Source organism: Tasmannia lanceolata, unplaced genomic scaffold (assembly GCF_043159265.1).
Source record: "Tasmannia lanceolata isolate RefF3 unplaced genomic scaffold, GAP_Taslan_0.1 ptg000002l, whole genome shotgun sequence".
In the NCBI taxonomy this organism is placed as follows: domain Eukaryota; kingdom Viridiplantae; phylum Streptophyta; class Magnoliopsida; order Canellales; family Winteraceae; genus Tasmannia; species Tasmannia lanceolata.
Window position 1 is genome coordinate 23,110,634 of NW_027518679.1, and position 17,363 is coordinate 23,127,996.

Here is a 17,363-nt window from a genome sequence, read left to right on the forward strand (position 1 = left end):
TATAATTTCTCTGAGAGTTGTACAGAGGAAAATTTTTCCAAAGAAAACAATTTCCTTCAGGAAATATTTTTCTTGCATTCCAAACAGGGTATAAGTACCACAATGGTTAAGTTACTGCAAGCTTATAGATGTTTCAAACCAAGTAAGAGTTCAATAAATGCATTTGATTCAAATGGGGTGAAACATATTTGGATTGCATGATTTTTCTGGAAAAGTTTGGAAAGCAAAAATGTTTTTCAGAATTTCCTGTTAGAAAAAAGTGACTTGACCCACCATAGTTCAAGATTTATTTACAGGGATCTTTAGTCTATAATCTTTAATTTATAATGATATTCCTCTAAATCAGATATATCCATATCAGTTTTCTGTAAGAAAAAATTTCCTGTAAGAATCGTGCAATCCAAACACAGCCTTAGCAGAAGAAGATAAACAAAAGGGGGGGGATGAAATTACTAGAAAAGTTGTAGAAATATCATTTTCCTATATTTATTTTGGGTGAAATTTTCCTAGATTCTTTGGGAGAACATATGGTCTATTAAGTTTTGAGATATTGGCTGATAAATTGAAGATATTAGTCAATAAATCAGACCATATCTTCAATTTACCAATATTAAATGAAATGAGATATTGTTGAGATAAATGCAAGGCATATTTAACTTTAGAAATCCAAAGCTGGAAAGGGTGGGATTATATAATAAAAGACTGTAAGAGATTTGATATCAGAGTCAACTTTCATGTACCTAAGAAGGAAGGTACCGAACACACCAAAGGATGGTGAACCCACATAAACATTACCTCTTTCCTAACATTATCTCTGATAAACCCAAGAATAAACAGGTCTAAAGTACTAACCAAAATGAACAATGCACCCAATACCAATGTCATACAGAATCCAGAGTACTATAAATTCAAGGGCTGTTCTTGAATTTAAGTGTAAATGCCTGCAATGATAAGAGAACCTCCCTCAACCTTTCCTTGGCCTCAAGATCAATCAAGTTCCCATCACTATCAAATTTTGCTGGAGGTTGGAATGCATTTAGGTAAAATTCTGGCTTGTTGATGAAATGAAGATCAAGAAAAACTCCAACCTGACGCAGATGATATTGGGCTCTCCCACCACCAAAACCTCCTCCTGTGCTTATAATGGCAGCAGGTTTACCAGCCCATACATTTGGGGGTCTAGACGCCCAGTCAATGGCATTCTTTAAAGGTGCTGGTATCACAAAAAAGAGATAGGAATAATGAGCTGAAGGAATGGCACGCAATAAGTGGGATTTTAAACAACTGAACATTCTTTAACATGGCGATTATATGCAATTTCAACCTACATACATTAGTTGCATATGGAATTATGTTATGGACAAGGTTATCAACCATTTATTAAACATGCTAGCCTTAAACATCAACACACTGTAAGCATCAAGGGAATCTTCTTCACAAAAGAAAAAGGGGGAAATTTGTAGCTCTTGAGGCAATAATAAAAATTAAAATCCAGTTTTCCAAGAACAATATAAACATGGTTTTAAATTTCCACCGAAACTGATACGAAACGACCGATATAAACATGGTTTTAAAGTTTCTGTTTCTATCCCCACCGAAACAAAATCTCAAAGGATTCTTTTCTTTTTTTTTTTTTTTGAAAAATGACAAATTTTATTGATATTAAGATAGCAGGTGGGAGCAGAGGTACCGTCCTATTACATGATATGATAAGTAACCAAACCAAGCAAGCCCAAAAACAGAGACACCACACCAAAGTAAACAATTACAATTACACGTCCTTTCCTTCACTACTTCCTGCCAGTGATAACTTATCAAATATAGCTCAATGGATTCGTTCCACTTCATTATTTCAGTCGAAATTTAAAAATTTCCACCGAATATCAATCGAAATTCGACCAAAAATGACCAAAAATGGAAAGATATTTCGATTTACATTGATAAAACTATTTTTTCTCAAAACAAAAAAACCATTCCCTAATCGATAGAAAAGCAAAAAAAAAAAAAAAAAAAAAACCTGCAAATCAAAGAAACACATTTTTTCCTGCTTTTCTATGGCATTTTTCTAGAAAACCATAAAAAGTTTGAAATTTTTTTCTAGAAAACCTTAAAAAGTTGCGATTTATTTCTTTGATTTGTTTTTACTAAGGCCTTGTTGTTTTCAGTTTGAAAATTGTTTTATTTTTTACTAAGGCCTGTTTTTCAACCTTTGATTTATGCGCGCGCGCACACACACATGTGTTTGTGTCCACCAAAAAGGTTCCTGCGCTCGAGCACAGAAACAGAGAGGGGCGGGGATCCAAAGCATTCATTTGATGGGCCCTTTCATGGATAGGGTGTCCACCAAAAATCAGCTCCATTGGATCACCTTAGGGTGTCCATTTGTGGGGTGGAAAAATGGGCATATTTGGTATCTGTCCATTTTCACCCCCACAAATGGACACCCTATGGTGATCCAATGGAGCTGATTTTTGGTACCCACCCCATCCATGATGGGGCCTTTCAAATGAATGCTTAGGATCACCCCATCAATGTGGCCCCAACCTTGTTTTCAGCACTGGAGCGCAGATAAGCTATCTGTAAATGGTCAAAATAGTGGTACCAATACCAATTGCAAAGGTAGAAGAGCATTCATCGGTAAATGGTGCAAATAGTTATCTAATTTTTAACAGAAGACACATTGAGTCGATGTACGACATTTTGGAAGAAGTGAAGTGGTATAGCTGCTCTCCATGTCAGTGTCTATACCTATACATATATCTGACCATCGCAGGTGTGAGTAGTGCTATCAAATTGAAACTGGGTTCATGTCAGTTGTGAAGCTTTACAAAAATATTCCTATCAGTGCCCAAACTGGTTTGCTAACTTAGATTAAGCTATGATTGAATTTGCGTCCCCAAGGTTGAGTAAAAGGTGGCATAACTGATCTACAGTTTTAACCACAGTATAGCCATGCAGTAAATTGAGCTAAAGTCCAAATTATGCAACCAAATTCTATGCAATTTTATTTAGTTTTCTGGTCATTTCCTTTGTTGCATAATCAAGCCAATTTGGTCAGTGGTTCAAGTATTAGTGCAATTTTGAAGGTATTTTATCTTCCTATATACCCAAAATTAGTTCACATGGGTTCTTAAACAAAGTTTTCCTCTAAATAGAGTGGAATTCACATTCTCCCATATCCAGTACACGTTTTCACTTCCCAATATATCTAGAATAAGTGAGTTACCAATAATTTCACTATTTACAGGTTTATTAGGTGCATCATAATTCGAAATCATAATATCACTTAATAATGAAGATTTTTAATGACAGATTCTATTAAAATGCTTGAGAATGCGAATGTTTCTGCACTTCATGCTTTTACGAAATGGACCCACATGGAAATGGCACTGAGAAAGATTGCACGCCCATATCCAGTGCTTAATTGCTTATCATCCACAACCACATCCAATGCTTCCAAGTTAAAGCAATAAAAATTTCAGATATATGGAGGAAAGCAAACATCACTTCTAATTGGTTGTCTAAGCATGACATCAATTCTGATCTGACCTAACATTCCCCATCCTTTGCTAAGCATTATAGAAGAAAGTACGATTGGGTTTCTATATGAATGTAATAAATTTCTTAATCATTTTAATACTTTTCCGGGTATGTCGAACCTCAGCTTACCTACCAAAGGGGGGAAAGTTGGGGAAACAGTATTTAAAGTTTAAGTAAATAGTACCAAATTTTGCTCCAGATTCTGTCACCTTTTACTTCAATAATAATTATCCCCAACTTTATTGAGTGCCACTTCCAAGTTTGCGTGAGAATCTTATCTCCAATATTTCGAAGGAATACAAATTTCTATTGGAAGGAACTTGCAACCCAAAAGTAGTATTAAAAGGCTTTCCCTCTGCAAAGAAATTAAACTCAGATTGCTGGGTATCACATAGCCATCATTTTCCTTTTTAAATCAACATGAAGAAGATGATCCCATGATGAGTTTAAGAACTATGTACTGGCTTTGAGAGACTGTTGATAAGTTGATCTTTGAACTTGATATATGAAGTTGATATCCCAATCATAGACACCTAACTAACAAAGTGAAAATCAAAATTGATGCATTTTCCCTTTTTGTGAAAGACTAGATAAGCATCAATTTATATGGTTACATTATTGTCATAATCCAAATTGGTTAGAAGTCTCATTGAGATTTCTAGGCCTTCCAAAAGAGATCTCAACCATAACAGTGCACAAGTCGGATGAGCCGTCGCTTTGTACTTGGCTTCAACACTCAAAAACGTAACAATTGCTTCTTCTTATATCTTTCAACTGAAAAAATTCCCTAAAAAATAGTGCAAAATCCAATTGTAGATTTTTCTATGTATACATGCAAAGCTACATTAAGGTATGCTTCCAAATGTTCGTTCTTAGAATATAAGTGATCTTACGTAGGACACAAAGTATCATAAAATTCTATAGATAGTTTCAAGATGATAATCTTGGGCATGCATGAACTGAGACAAAAGTGCTATGTAAGAAATCAAAAGCCAACTAACAGTACGGTATCTTAGCTTACCAACAAGTCTTTGATTAATAATATCATCTAAATAGTTTTCCATTTTAATTGTGATACTGATGGTTTTTCTCTATGGGAGTTCTCTTGGTTTTTCGATAGGTTTACCTACCTCTCACAGAAAATAAAGAATAAACTAATGTCGGGAATAAGTATCCCTCTCATGGGCTGTACTATCTTAATGCTAAATAGGTACTTTGGAGAAAATTTCTCAGTGCCAAAAGTACTCCAACTCCTAAGTAGTGTTAGTATTATGACTTTTTCTGATTATATAGTCAAAATATCCTCTATTGTGATCCCATACCATTACTATCTTTATAAATATTGTATGGTCTGCGCTACTACTTTGAAACCACATCTTCATCAAAACATCATTGATGACAGGAAATTTCATTTCTAATTCCATAATCTGGATCCTTATGCATTATTATGGGTGATGGATCATCCCTCTCCGTTTCGCATGTTAATTGTGTGCCAAAAATCTTCTTATTTTCACTGTTTGTTGGTACCTAATCTTTATCTTGCTCCCAACATTCAAAAGAAGTTCTTTTCATTTCTCAATTTTACCTCCCTGCATAATTGCCACCATTTGATTCCAATAGAAAGATTGCCGTGCTTCTTTCCAGTTTTAGTGCATTATAATGTTTGGGGCCTTGCCTTAGTTTGCTATCTCTCAGGTCCTCGGTGCCATGTTATTCCTGTGAATGATTTGATAGGGATCAATTCAAGGTTTATATTCGTAGGAGCAAGAAAGGGCAAGATGGTCATTTCTATGACACCCCATCTGGGGCTTAGAACACTAGATAGAGTATTTCATGTTTTAAGTCATAAGGGTAGAATATGGATTTTCTCTAAATGCCACTTAAGTCACTTACGTGAATAGCTTTAAAGGAGAGCCCACTCTCATTTCCACATCTTAAACAGTAGGGGAAGTTTTACTTCGTGCACAAGGGGGGAGGGCGTGGTTAGATCTGAGTTATTTTTGGAAAGAATGGGAAACTTAATTTAGCTTCATATTTGGGTAATTTTAATATAATTTAAAGATGGATTTCGACTTCCTCTATTAATCCTACACCATGATTACACAAAACATATACATTTATTTTCTAAAATGTAAGCATGATGTGTTTTCCAAATTCTATTCCTTTCCCAACCATCACTACAACACGTATATAAAATAATTCTCAGATAGTGACGATGAATGTACCTCTCAGACATTCTATAATTTCTATAATTTTGCCTTGAGAATGAGAACCATTAGTAGTTCACTTGTCCTCAAACCCTGAATCGAATGGCGTAACTAGCAGGAAGAACAAACACATCACTTAATGTTGGTTTCTCGGTGATGTTCCGCAATGCGCATCGAAACATCTTTCGATAGAAGCCTTTCATATTGTTGTTCACGTCTTAATATCCTTCCATCTTCAATTGTTCACAATATTTCTCCTATTCAAATGTTGAAAAGTTGTACGCCAGATTTTTGCCTTCATTCATGGGTTGCATTTGCTTGGTCCATGTTCCAAGAGTTATAGGACACTTTCTACAAAAATGAGGTGTCTTATGGCCAGATACACCTACAAAGACGAATATAAGGCTACCAAATGCTACTCTCTAACAATTGAACCTTCAAATCGGACTTTCCAGCAATTGGTGGAGCTGACCTGGGCTTGAATCATATTCCTAGAATCTTGAATAGCAGAGGAGTAAAGACCTGGGCTTGACCTGGGCCAAAAGAACACCATGGGTATAAATCTCTTGAAGACAATGCGAGTCTGAATCTGATCAGGATTGAGGATTCTTGAAAATCTTTAGTTATCCAAGAGTCTTTTCTTGGGTGAAATCTGCGCTTCTAGCCTTCTACAAGCTATCGGAGTAGAGCGTTCTCCTGCTTTCCCCACATTCGTGATTCTCCCCTCTCCAACTGAGGAATAGGGTGTTTGATCTAGTGAAGATGATGGGAGTTCAGATCCCTTGAAGACGAAGTGAATCCAGATCTGATTGGAACTGAAGATTCATGGAAATCGATAGTTACTCAAGATTCTTTTCTTGAAGATTTTTTTTGGAGAAATCTCAATTGGTAGGCTTTCAGTGGCACAAGGTATTATCTAAAAAAGTCCTAAGCTTTTTGGATTGCTCAAGAAGCTTCAGGAAGCAGAAAGCCGGAACAAAGACAGAAGACACACAGACACCTCCCATGGCTGAACGTGAGGGACTCTTCCAAGTGGGGAGGAGCCTTCCTCACTCAACCAACCTTTGTGAGAGCAGGACAACAAAAATCCTTTGCTTCCATACTAACCAATAACCTTCACCTTCCACAAACCTCAATTGGAGTCAAAAGATCTTCGACTCACCCTTCGGGTGACCCTAGAGTGCATCTGAGTGAATCGGATATTCAGGCCGACAGTGAGCCATTCAAGATGGCAATTGTCGCGAAATGCTCTTATGGACGCCCTCATCTATTCGACATCAAGGAACACATCATGAGAATGCACCAACATGAAGAGTTTGTGATCAACGTTATGGGCAGTCAACATCTTCTACCGAGATTTGTTAATGAAAATGACTTCACCAAAGTGTGGCTGAAGGATGTGCTTTACATCAAAGACTAAGGGCCGTTTGGATACGCGGATTTTTTAATCCAGCTTTTTAGTTTGAAAACAGTGTAAAAGATGGTTCATGATCAAGCTGCCGCATGCTGTCTCGGCAGCGTTTCTTGGATTTTAAGTAAGAAAACCGGGTTTTAGAAACCTCTCTCCCACCATGAGATTTCTAAAACCTGGTTTTCTTACTTAAAATCCAAGAAACGCTGCCGGGACAGCATATAGCAGCCAGATCATGAACCCTGTTTTACACTGTTTTCAAACTAAAAACCTGGATTCTAAAATCAACGTATCCAAACGGCCCCTAACTGTTTCGATTCTTCAGACGGTAACCACTTTTAAGAGCAAGGCATGATCACCGATCACTCCATGCTGGATTAGCCTCCTAGCACTACCCCTATTTTGTTACAACAAAGATATATTGTTATGCATAGGTGGAGTGACTGGGAGTCGTAAAAATCACTTCCCCAATCTACAAAGGGCTAGATTTGATGCGGCACGATTGAGTGTGGAGCTTGACCAGCAGAAGAAGAAAGATGAGCGAATATGGATAGGACCTTCCAAAGACAGAGGAATCGGGCAAAAGGTAATCTATGAAAACCCACCAAAATACTGTTTTAAATGCTTCAACTTGGGACATGGAAGTGAAGAATGCAGAACCTCAGACCAAAAAAAAAACAGACAAGGCTACTGATAAAATGACCAGAAGAAAAGAGCACAACCAAAACAACTCCATGAAGTGGGTTAAAACTGGGCCTAAACCAACAGATGATCCAGGAAATCCCCAAAGACAAGGCACAAACCCTTGTCAGTTGTGGCGGATCTGGTGGATCTGACAGTTAAATTTGATCAAAATCTACTTCAGGAAGAGATCGGAGGAGACAGAGATCTAGATCGAGATGGCTGAAAGAGGGTGACAAAAATATTGCCTATTTCCATGGGATAACCAGTGACAGAACAAGACAAAATAGGATTAGTGCCCCCAGATTGATGCATCCGGATGCAGAGATAAGGATATTATCTCGAAGGAGATCGTAGATTTCTTAAGGTATCTATACTCTTCTGAGGGGAGGGGCAGCCTTGACTGGATAAAGTGGAGTTCAGTGCTATTCCGAAGACGACACCGTTTCCCTGGGAAAGATGTTCTTGGAAGAAGAGATAAGGGATGCTTTATTTTCCATCAATAGAGACAGAGCCCCTAGTTTAGATGGCTTCTGCTTAGCATTTTTTCAGAGTTGCTGGGATACAATGAAAGAACATATCTCCAGATTTTTCAAGGAATTTTTTGAAGCCCTCACCCTAGATAAAAGAATGCGAACTACATTTATAGTCCTAATTCCAAAAGTAAAAGGGGATGTCAAAGTTTCAAAATTCAGACCAATTAGCTAGGTAGGAAGCCTCTCTAAGTTCTTAGCTAAATTGTTGGCTATCAGAATTAAAAAGGTGATGCATAAGATTATCTCCAACAACCAGTCTGCGTTCGTCCAGGGGTTCCAGACCCTTGATAGTGCTTTGATAGCCAAGGAGGTGATTGACTTGCATTCCAAGACTGGTAGGAAGGAGTGGCATGCAAACTATGTTAATGGTATTAGGGTTTAAGCAAGGATACTTAAAGCATTACACCCAAGGGTTAATGACTGGTTTGCAAACTATGTTAATGGTATTTAGTTTGGAATACCAAGTTTGTTGCCTCCAGCCCCTATATATAGAGATATACTAGGGTTAATGACTGGTTAATGGACTCTAGCCCATGTAGGCCCACTACACCAGTCCATTATCTTATTGGGCTTATATTAGAACATACATGGGGTATATCATATACCCAACAAACTAGACATGGAAAAGGATTAAGATCGTGTAGAATGGGATGTTCGGGACTAACTTCTGCGGCGGATAGGAATTAGGTTGAGATGTGTTTCCTCTGCTTGGTTCTCCATATTTGTTTAACGGCTAGTCCGAAGGTTTCTTCAAATCTTCTCTGGGGCTTAGACAGGGTGATCCCCTCTCTCCCTTTCTTTTTGTCATCATCACAGAGATGCTTAGCAAGATGCTTGATAAGGCAAAGAGTGGGCTTACTCAATGATTCTCCAATGGCGATCCAAGGGTAGAAGTGCCTCACCTTCAATTCCAAGATGATACATTGATTTTCAGAGAAGCAAATGAAGAAAAGGTATTAAAGCTCAAATCTGTAATCAGATGCTATGGTCACAGGGAAAAGGACCAATTTCTGAAAATCCAAGCTCATGGACATTCACCTTGAGGAGGGGGAAAGAGAAAGGTTGGCTGGTCTTCTTGGGTTTTCAGTGGAATCATTTCCATCTTCTTATTTGGGTCTTCCATTGGGAGAGGGCAGACAGAAGAAAAGAGCTTGGGATCCCATAGTCGAGAGGGTGGAACATAGACTATCCACTAGGAAGCGTAACTTAGTCTCACTTAGGGGAAGAATAGTGTTGATCAAGGCTGTTCTCTCCAACATCCTAATTTATCACTTGTCCATGTTCAGATGCCCTATCGCAGTGATTAAGCACATCGAGCAAATTCAAAGAAATTTCTTATGGGGGGTGCAAATGAGAAGAAAAAAATTTCATCCAGTATGCTGGTGGCTTGGAAATTCATAACCTAAGGAACGTAAACAAGGCTTTGCTTGGAAAATGGCTTTGGAGATTTAGGAGGAGAGGGACCTATTGTGGACTAGTCATTGAAGGCAAATATAGGGTCCTCCTGAGCAGTTGGTACTCTGAAGATAAGTATAAAAGCAGAACCTTGATGGTGAGAAGGGACATTCTTAAGCAAAAGCACTTATTCCATGAAGGTATCAGGTATAGAGTATACAAAGGGGCAGTAAGATTTGGCATGACAAGTGATGATAGGAGTTGGCTTTCAAAGATGTGTTCCCGGACCTTTTGAAGTGATTAGCAACAGACGCATGGATCTAAGACTGCTTTTGGAGAGAAGAGGGTCTCATTTCCTGGAAGATAGATTTTAGGCATAATTTCCTTGATAGGGAAATACAGAGATTGCAAACTTCTTAGGTATTTTGGATTCCATGTATATTGGAAACATCGGCAATGATAAAAGGATTTGGAAAAGCTTGTCAGTTGTGAACAAAGATCCAGCCCAAGAAAAACAGAGAATAGGGACTTTGCTGCCCTGCACAGATGAAACATTTTCAGGTTCCAACAAAAGCAATAGCCAAAGAACTGCAATCTGATACAAAAATGCAGCTCATGAATAATGAAGTTTCAAGTGCCGGCGTCTCTACACCAATCAAGCTAAAGAAAGTAGTCCAAATTCTAGCCAAACCAATACTGTCAGAAGTGGAAGAAATGAAGACTATCACAAATGTAATGATGGCAGACCTGTGAAGAACACCATCAATCTGAACCAAGGCCTCAATCAACCGACATGCCAGATCATGAGGAGAAGTAAGACAGCCCCGACATCATGGAGAAAATCTTCGGTATAGAGGAGAAGGTGAAGGATCTCAGAAACAAAGCTAGAACTGAAAATTCAAGTGCATATCTAGTCAATAACCTGGATCTACGCAATGCAGTCACTATAGAACTTAACGATGAAAAGGAAGGTGATGGATCCCTGTGGCTGCAGGAAGGAGCAAAAGGAAAGGAAAAGCAACGGGTTATAACAAAAGCTCATGAAAAATCCAAGGCAAAATTCGTCACAATGCAATGCATCGTATGGAATGCTAGAGGCATAGGAAATCAAGAGACTATTGCAGATTGAAGCATTAAGATGAACAGAATCTCTGTCTAAGCAATCCTAGAACATATGCTCATGGAGTAAAAAAAATCTAAAAAACAACCCTAACCATTGTCTTGGAAAGATTCATACACAATTCTCACACCAATTCTTGCTTATGGATCTTCTGGAGTAAACATCTTGGAAATCTCTATCGTCTCTACTAATGAACAAACACTCAATGTGGATATCGGAAGCCCGATGAGTAACGAAAAGGTCATTATGACAATCGTATATGTGAGGTGCTGCCCCATTGTTAGGAAAAATCTTTGGAGCTACCTAGAAGATTGCAGCGGCACCATCAAGCCATGGGTAGTTGATGGAGATTTCAATGCAGTATTTAGTAGCTCAGAAAAAACTTAGGGGAAGGCCACAAAACAGCCATGCCTGCCAAGACTTTTAGGATGCTATTAATAGTGCCGGGTCGATTGATCTGGGTTTCGAAGGGAGACAGTTTACAAGATACAACAATCAAAATAGTAACAACTGCAGAAATCTTGTAAATCACACATGGGTTAGCTACTTCCAATCTTCTAAGGTGACACACCTTGCCATAATAGGTTCGGATCATCACCATCCTTTCCTTTCATTTTCTGAATACATATCAAAATTTATCAGGCCTTTTAAGTTTCAGAACATGTGGTTAACACATGAAGGCCTCATGGATATCATCAAAGAGGAATGGTCTAAAGTCTAAACCTACATATGGGAGGCCAATGGATATCTTCACTCTAAAACTCAAGAACATCAAGCAAAAGTTAAAGGTCCAAAACAAGGAAACCTTTGGAAATATCTTCCAAAAGGTGAAATAAGTTGGAGATTTAGTCCTCCATGCCGAAACAGAATTTGAAGATTCTCCATCTGATCAAGGCCTTGAAAGAATGAAATATGCTAATGCCAAGTTGGATGAAGGGCTCAAGCAAGAGGAAATCTTCCTGAGACAAAATCAAAAGAAAATTGGTTAGTAAAAAGAGATAAGAACTCAAAAATTTTCCATGCTGCCTTTCAAATTTAGCAAGCCATTGGTGGCATCAAAAGACTTTGGCATGCGGGCGACTGGATGGAAGACATGGATATCATTAGCGAAGCTACTAAAGATTACTTTGAAAATCTTCTCAGTGATGAAGGGACAAGTGATGACAACAAGCTCTTCAATCTTATACTGTCCCTCATCAAGGATGAAGACAATGAAAGTCTTCTAAAAGATCCCAATGAAGCTGAAGACAAAAGTGCTTTTTTTTTTGGATGAGAAGATAAAGTCAAAGGTATTGTATGGAACCTTCCTAAAGATAGTGTCGTGGGCCCTGATGGATTTAAGGGATCCTTTTTCATTAGCTGTTGGGACATCATAGGCAAGGATGCTGTAGAAGCTATTAGATAATTCTTCAAAGGTGGCAAGCTCACAAGGCACTACACCTCGACCTTCATAACATTGATGCCCGAAGTTTACCAACCTAAACACTTTGCAGATTAGCGCACAATCAATTTATGTAACTTCTGCTACAAGATTCTTGAGAAGCTGCTTGTTAGAACGCTTGCCCCTCTTCTTCCAAAAATATATCTCATGAACAAAGGGCTTTTGTTAAATGCAGAAGTATTATAGAAAATGTTAAAATAGCTCAAGAAATGATGCACCACAAAGGTCAGAAAAATAGAGGAACCAATGTTGCGATTAACCTTAACATGGAAAAAGCTTATGATAGGCTAAATTGGAACATCATCTCGAAGGTCCTTGAAAGGTTTGATTTCAATGCCATGTGAAGAGACATCATTAAAGAGACCGTTCACGGCTGCTGGTATTGTATTCTAATTAATGGGGAGCCAATGGGTTAATTTCCATCATCAAGGGGTGTTAGACAAGGTGACCCCCTACCTCTAAGTCTCTTCATCATAGCTGAAGAAATTCTAAGCAAAGGTCGCAAGGAGCAATTCCAAAAAGGTTATGCCCAATTCTATTTTGTACCTGGGGATGAGTAATTCCAAAAAGGTTATGCACAATTCTATTTGCTACCCATGGTTTCAAATTTCGGTTTCGGAATGCGTTTCGGTCCTCACCGAAACCGAAATTTTGGTCGAAATTTTATAACGTTTCGGGTATACCCGATTTCAGTTTTGGTCTCGACCGAAACCCGAAATTTTGGATTCTGGTCGAAATTTAAAACCATCCAGAGGTGAGCAATTCCAAAAAGGTTATGCACAATTCTATTTGTTACCTAGGGGTACAGTCCCCATCACCCACTGTCTTTATGTTGGTGATACAATCTTTGAAAAAGCAATAAACAACTCGTAAGATTTCTCCAAACTGTTATTTTCCTTCGTATATAAACATCGATCGGGATCCACCACCCAAACTGACATCTTATTTCTACGCAATCACAGTCCTTCAGAGTTGAGATCGGTCCTCCCCAAACCTCTAAATCCCACAACAGACCCAAGGATGTAGACGAAGCTTGTCAATATTGAGTTTGCTTGTTCTCCGCCCCTGTCCCTATTAACCCCATGGTGTGAAAATTCTAAGACTTTGCGACACTAATCTCATATAAGCTAGGGGCTTTACAGAGTAAAAATGAAGCAGCATCCACATCATATCCTTCCACCACATTGAATCCAAATACCCACTTGGCAGCTCTTCACTACATGCTAGTAGATAAGATCACAGAGAAGGCAAAGCTAGTCTCTTGGTCTAAAAAACTCTTAAAAGAACAACCTCGATACAGGTGATAATTAAAAAAAAAAGGAAAAATACAGATAGACCCCCTCAACTATCTGACATTTTCACTTCTAACCCTATAATTTTGAAGTCACCAACGACAACCCCCTAAACTTTATGACACATTTAAGTAGACCCCCTCCGTTGACAGTCCGTCACTTTAACCCGACTGAATGACTCAAACTAACTTGGGTTAATATTTTGAGGACTGAAATACCCTCCTCACTGGTTTTAAGCCATTTGCAAAGAGATTAGGGTTACACCATTTCCTCCAAGCTTGTTTCTTCCTAGTTGACAGTTACTCCTCCTCAATGGGATCAGTGGCTCTTCTTCAAGACATCCCCCACCACAGACAACAAAACCCCACTCCATGGCTACATCAAACCCCACATTTGAAGAAAAAAAACTCAAATAAAGACCAAAAAAAGCCCTAAAATATTAGGGTTTATACGCAAAGCATGATAATTATCTGAATGAAGATAAATAAAACCCCTACATCGAGCGTTTGTGTTGATAAATAAACGAGGGTTTGAATCAAACCCTAATGATTCAGGTCTGTTTTTAGTTGGGGAAGACGGGGCATTACAGTCATTTCCTGCTCTCTGTCCACTCTGCCACGTTAAAAAAACCCAACGAAATCGTTGGTGACTTCGAAACTATATGGTTAGAAGTCAGATAGTTGAGGGGGTCTATCCCTATTTTTCCCAAAATAATAATAATAATAATAATAATAACAATGAGTTGAAACATTTATCTTTTTAAACATTATAAGCATGGGAATTGCTAGGGTCCATCGCAAAAGGCATTTCGTGGCCGGTCTGTCGCATGTCACATCACCCAACTCGTGAATGGAGACAAAAGATGTTATCTCCATTCACGAGGTGGCTGGTCTGACATGCGACAGACCAGCTGCGAAATGCCTTTTGCGATGGACCCTAGCAAATCCCTATAAACATTTTTTTTTTTTTTTTTTTGGTTTTCCTTGAATTAGACTCTAGACAGAGTCGGATTCTTAAATAGAAACCCAATTCTTTCCCATATGCATATCAAAAATAGAATTTTCTTTTCCAGTCCATCAACTTACAAAAAGAAAAATAACCCAACAAATCTGTTTTTACTATCTGTATTTCTTGGTTATTTATCAGAACACAAACCAAACTAATTGTATGTAGTAAAACCCCAATAAAAAAAAATCAAATGAAAAGGGAAGGTATAGTATACCGGAGAGAGAGAAGTTGTTTTCAGGGGAAGCAAAGAGAATGCTATCGGCTTCAAGAATCTTGCTGCGGAAGGATTCAACTGGCGTGGGATAAGAGCCGTTGATCTCGAGATCAGTGTTGAGAAAAGGGAGTGCCGAGATGTCTATGTATTCAATACTCATGTTATTGATCGACTCATTGCACACCTCTATGCCTATAACATAAGAAATAAAGGAAGAAAAATAAGAAACTAAGGATATGTTAGAAATTAAAGACACCCATCAATAAAAAAATGTTAGAAATTAAAGAGAGATTATTAACACAAGAAATAAAGGAAGAAAAATAAGAAACTCATAGCCTATTCGTTTAAGATTATACGGCGGAGCCAGCATTTATACATAGGGGGGGGCAAGTTATACATAGGGCTCCGCCCCTGATTATGTCAACTGATTGTGAGTGCCAAACCGATTATTGGACTAAAAATTATGTTTAAATTTGAGTCCCATAATCAGTTCAGCACTAACAATCGGTTTTCATAATCTTAAATGAACAGGGCTTAAGGATATGTTAGAAATTAAAGAGAGATTATTGAGAGAGAGAGAGAGAGAGAGAGAGAGAGAGAGGTGAATACTGACAAGCACGTATGAGGCCATGATTGAAGGAAGCTTTGCGGAGAGAACCGCAGAGGGCTGCCACTTTGATTACTGGTTGCACTGCTGCTGCCATGGCCATCTCTCTCTCTCCCTCTCCCTCTCCCTCTCTCTCCTAATTGTTTTTTAGAGCTTTTTGAGAACTTTAATAACCTTTGACAGCTTTTTAAAGAATAAAAGACAAGATGAGTTCTTGCAATTATAAGAACATGGTGTAGTGCCAATATATTAAGACTTTTAAAGATTCCAATGACGTGGTCCTCTCATTCTTTAGCATTTTCAGTTCATTGTGTGCGGTTGGTAATGAATTGACCGAAATGATATATTGGCCTCTTTCGTTTATGGGATTTGCTAGGGACCTTGGCATTTCGTGACTGGCTACTGCATGTGAGAGCAGCAACTCAGATCAGATAAAATTTGAGTCCGTGTGGCTCCTCTCACATGCAACAGCCCACGCGAAATGGCTTTTTGCAATGGTTCCTAGCAAATCCTTCGTGTTTTTTTTTATGTAGGACGACCTGCTGAGGCTGTCCCAAGTAAAAACGAAGGGCTTATACATCACTAACCCTAATTTTGATACTTTTAAACAAGGTTTTAAATTTCGACCGAAATCCGAAATTTCGGTCTGAAATATAATGAAATCGAAATCGACTAAACCAAAAGTGTAGTTTATTGCGGCCTCGTTTATCCGGAAATTTTAGGGATTTACTTTTTGATAATTATTTAAAGCTGAAATTTCAGATATTTCGACTGAAATTTTGAAAATTTCAATTTCGAACAAAATAAAGTTGGAGAAAAAATAGCCGTTCCCCTAATTTAGGTACCTTCTTAATTTAGGTACCTTTGAGTAACTCTTTTGTCTTTATACTCTCTATGGCACGTTGTTCCTTGCCCTAATTTGTCTTTTCCTATAGAAAAGTTAACAAAAAGGGATTTGCTAGGGACCACGGCAGAAGCGATTTTGCTGGCTGGCTGTTGCACATAGAGAGGCCACATAGGATGAATAAAATAAATAAGACAAAATCTGTCAAAAAATGAGCCTATGTCTGCTCTCTCATGCAACAGCCGGCCTGCTGGCCTGCTAGCCTTCTTTGATCGTCCCTAGCAAATCCCCAATAAAAAATAGAACGAAAACACTTCCATAACTCCAATTTGAAAAAGGGAGATGATTTTTTCACCCCCTGTATGATCATGCGCCCCCTTGTAAAGTGAATTCTGGCAGACTTAACGCTTTTTGACGTCAAATCACGTTACAGGGAGACGCATAATCCTACAGTGGGGTGAAAAAATCATCTCCCTTTGAAAAAAGTGACGAATGCGAACTGGCTGCTGATTTTGCCATGGAAAATGATATGAAGACAGAGGTTACAACTGATGGAGTAGGACTGCTCACGGTTCGGTCCGGTTCAGTTTAGGAAGGTTTTTTTGAACCGAACCGATGGGGGGATGGTATAAACGAACCAAACCGAACCAATTTGATTTTGACCGGTTCGGTTCACGGTTTATCTGGTTTTTTGTTCAAATGAGGTTTTTATGTTGAATTTATATCTAAGATTGATACCCTTAGGGTGACTACAATAACAGCATTAATTAGAATTTGTGATGATTCTCATATGAGCATTTTGACAAGAGAATGAGACATCTCATAGTTGGGCTCTCCATTGTTCGTATTCTCTAGTCTTCAATTTTTTATTAGGGATTTGCTAGGGGCCATCACATAAGGAATTTAGCGTGCCAGCTGTTGCATGAGAGAGCAGCTACATAGGCTCACTTTTCAGTAGATTTTGTCTTATTCATTTAATTCATCCTAGTTGCTGTTCTCTCATGCAACAGACGTCCCGCGAAAATGCCTTCTAGGGTGGTCCCTAGCAAATCACTTTTTATTAACTT

The 17,363-nt window shown here is 38.4% G+C and overlaps 1 protein-coding gene across 1 annotated transcript; it reads right to left on the bottom strand.

The window, feature by feature from the left end:
* Window positions 1–673: 673 nt before the first annotated feature.
* On the bottom strand, window positions 674–15,579 carry LOC143882929 (NADPH:quinone oxidoreductase). Its single transcript, XM_077386310.1, has 3 exons — window positions 15,459–15,579; window positions 14,846–15,037; window positions 674–1,213 (listed from the first exon to the last, which is right to left on the bottom strand). Exons 1-3 carry the CDS (start codon window positions 15,553–15,555, stop codon window positions 909–911), a joined length of 594 nt encoding a protein of 197 aa, XP_077242425.1. The 5' UTR covers window positions 15,556–15,579; the 3' UTR covers window positions 674–908.
* Between the last annotated feature and the right edge of the window lie 1,784 nt (window positions 15,580–17,363).

Bases quoted from the DNA above. Each gene is read 5' to 3' on its own strand.
- LOC143882929 (XM_077386310.1), bottom strand. From the start codon at position 15,555: ATGGCCATGGCAGCAGCAGTGCAACCAGTAATCAAAGTGGCAGCCCTC. The intron at 15,038-15,458 runs GTCAGTATTCAC...CTTATGTTATAG, and splicing joins TCATGGCCTCATACGTGCTT to GCATAGAGGTGTGCAATGAG. The intron at 1,214-14,845 runs GTATACTATACC...TTGTGATACCAG, and splicing joins AAACAACTTCTCTCTCTCCG to CACCTTTAAAGAATGCCATT.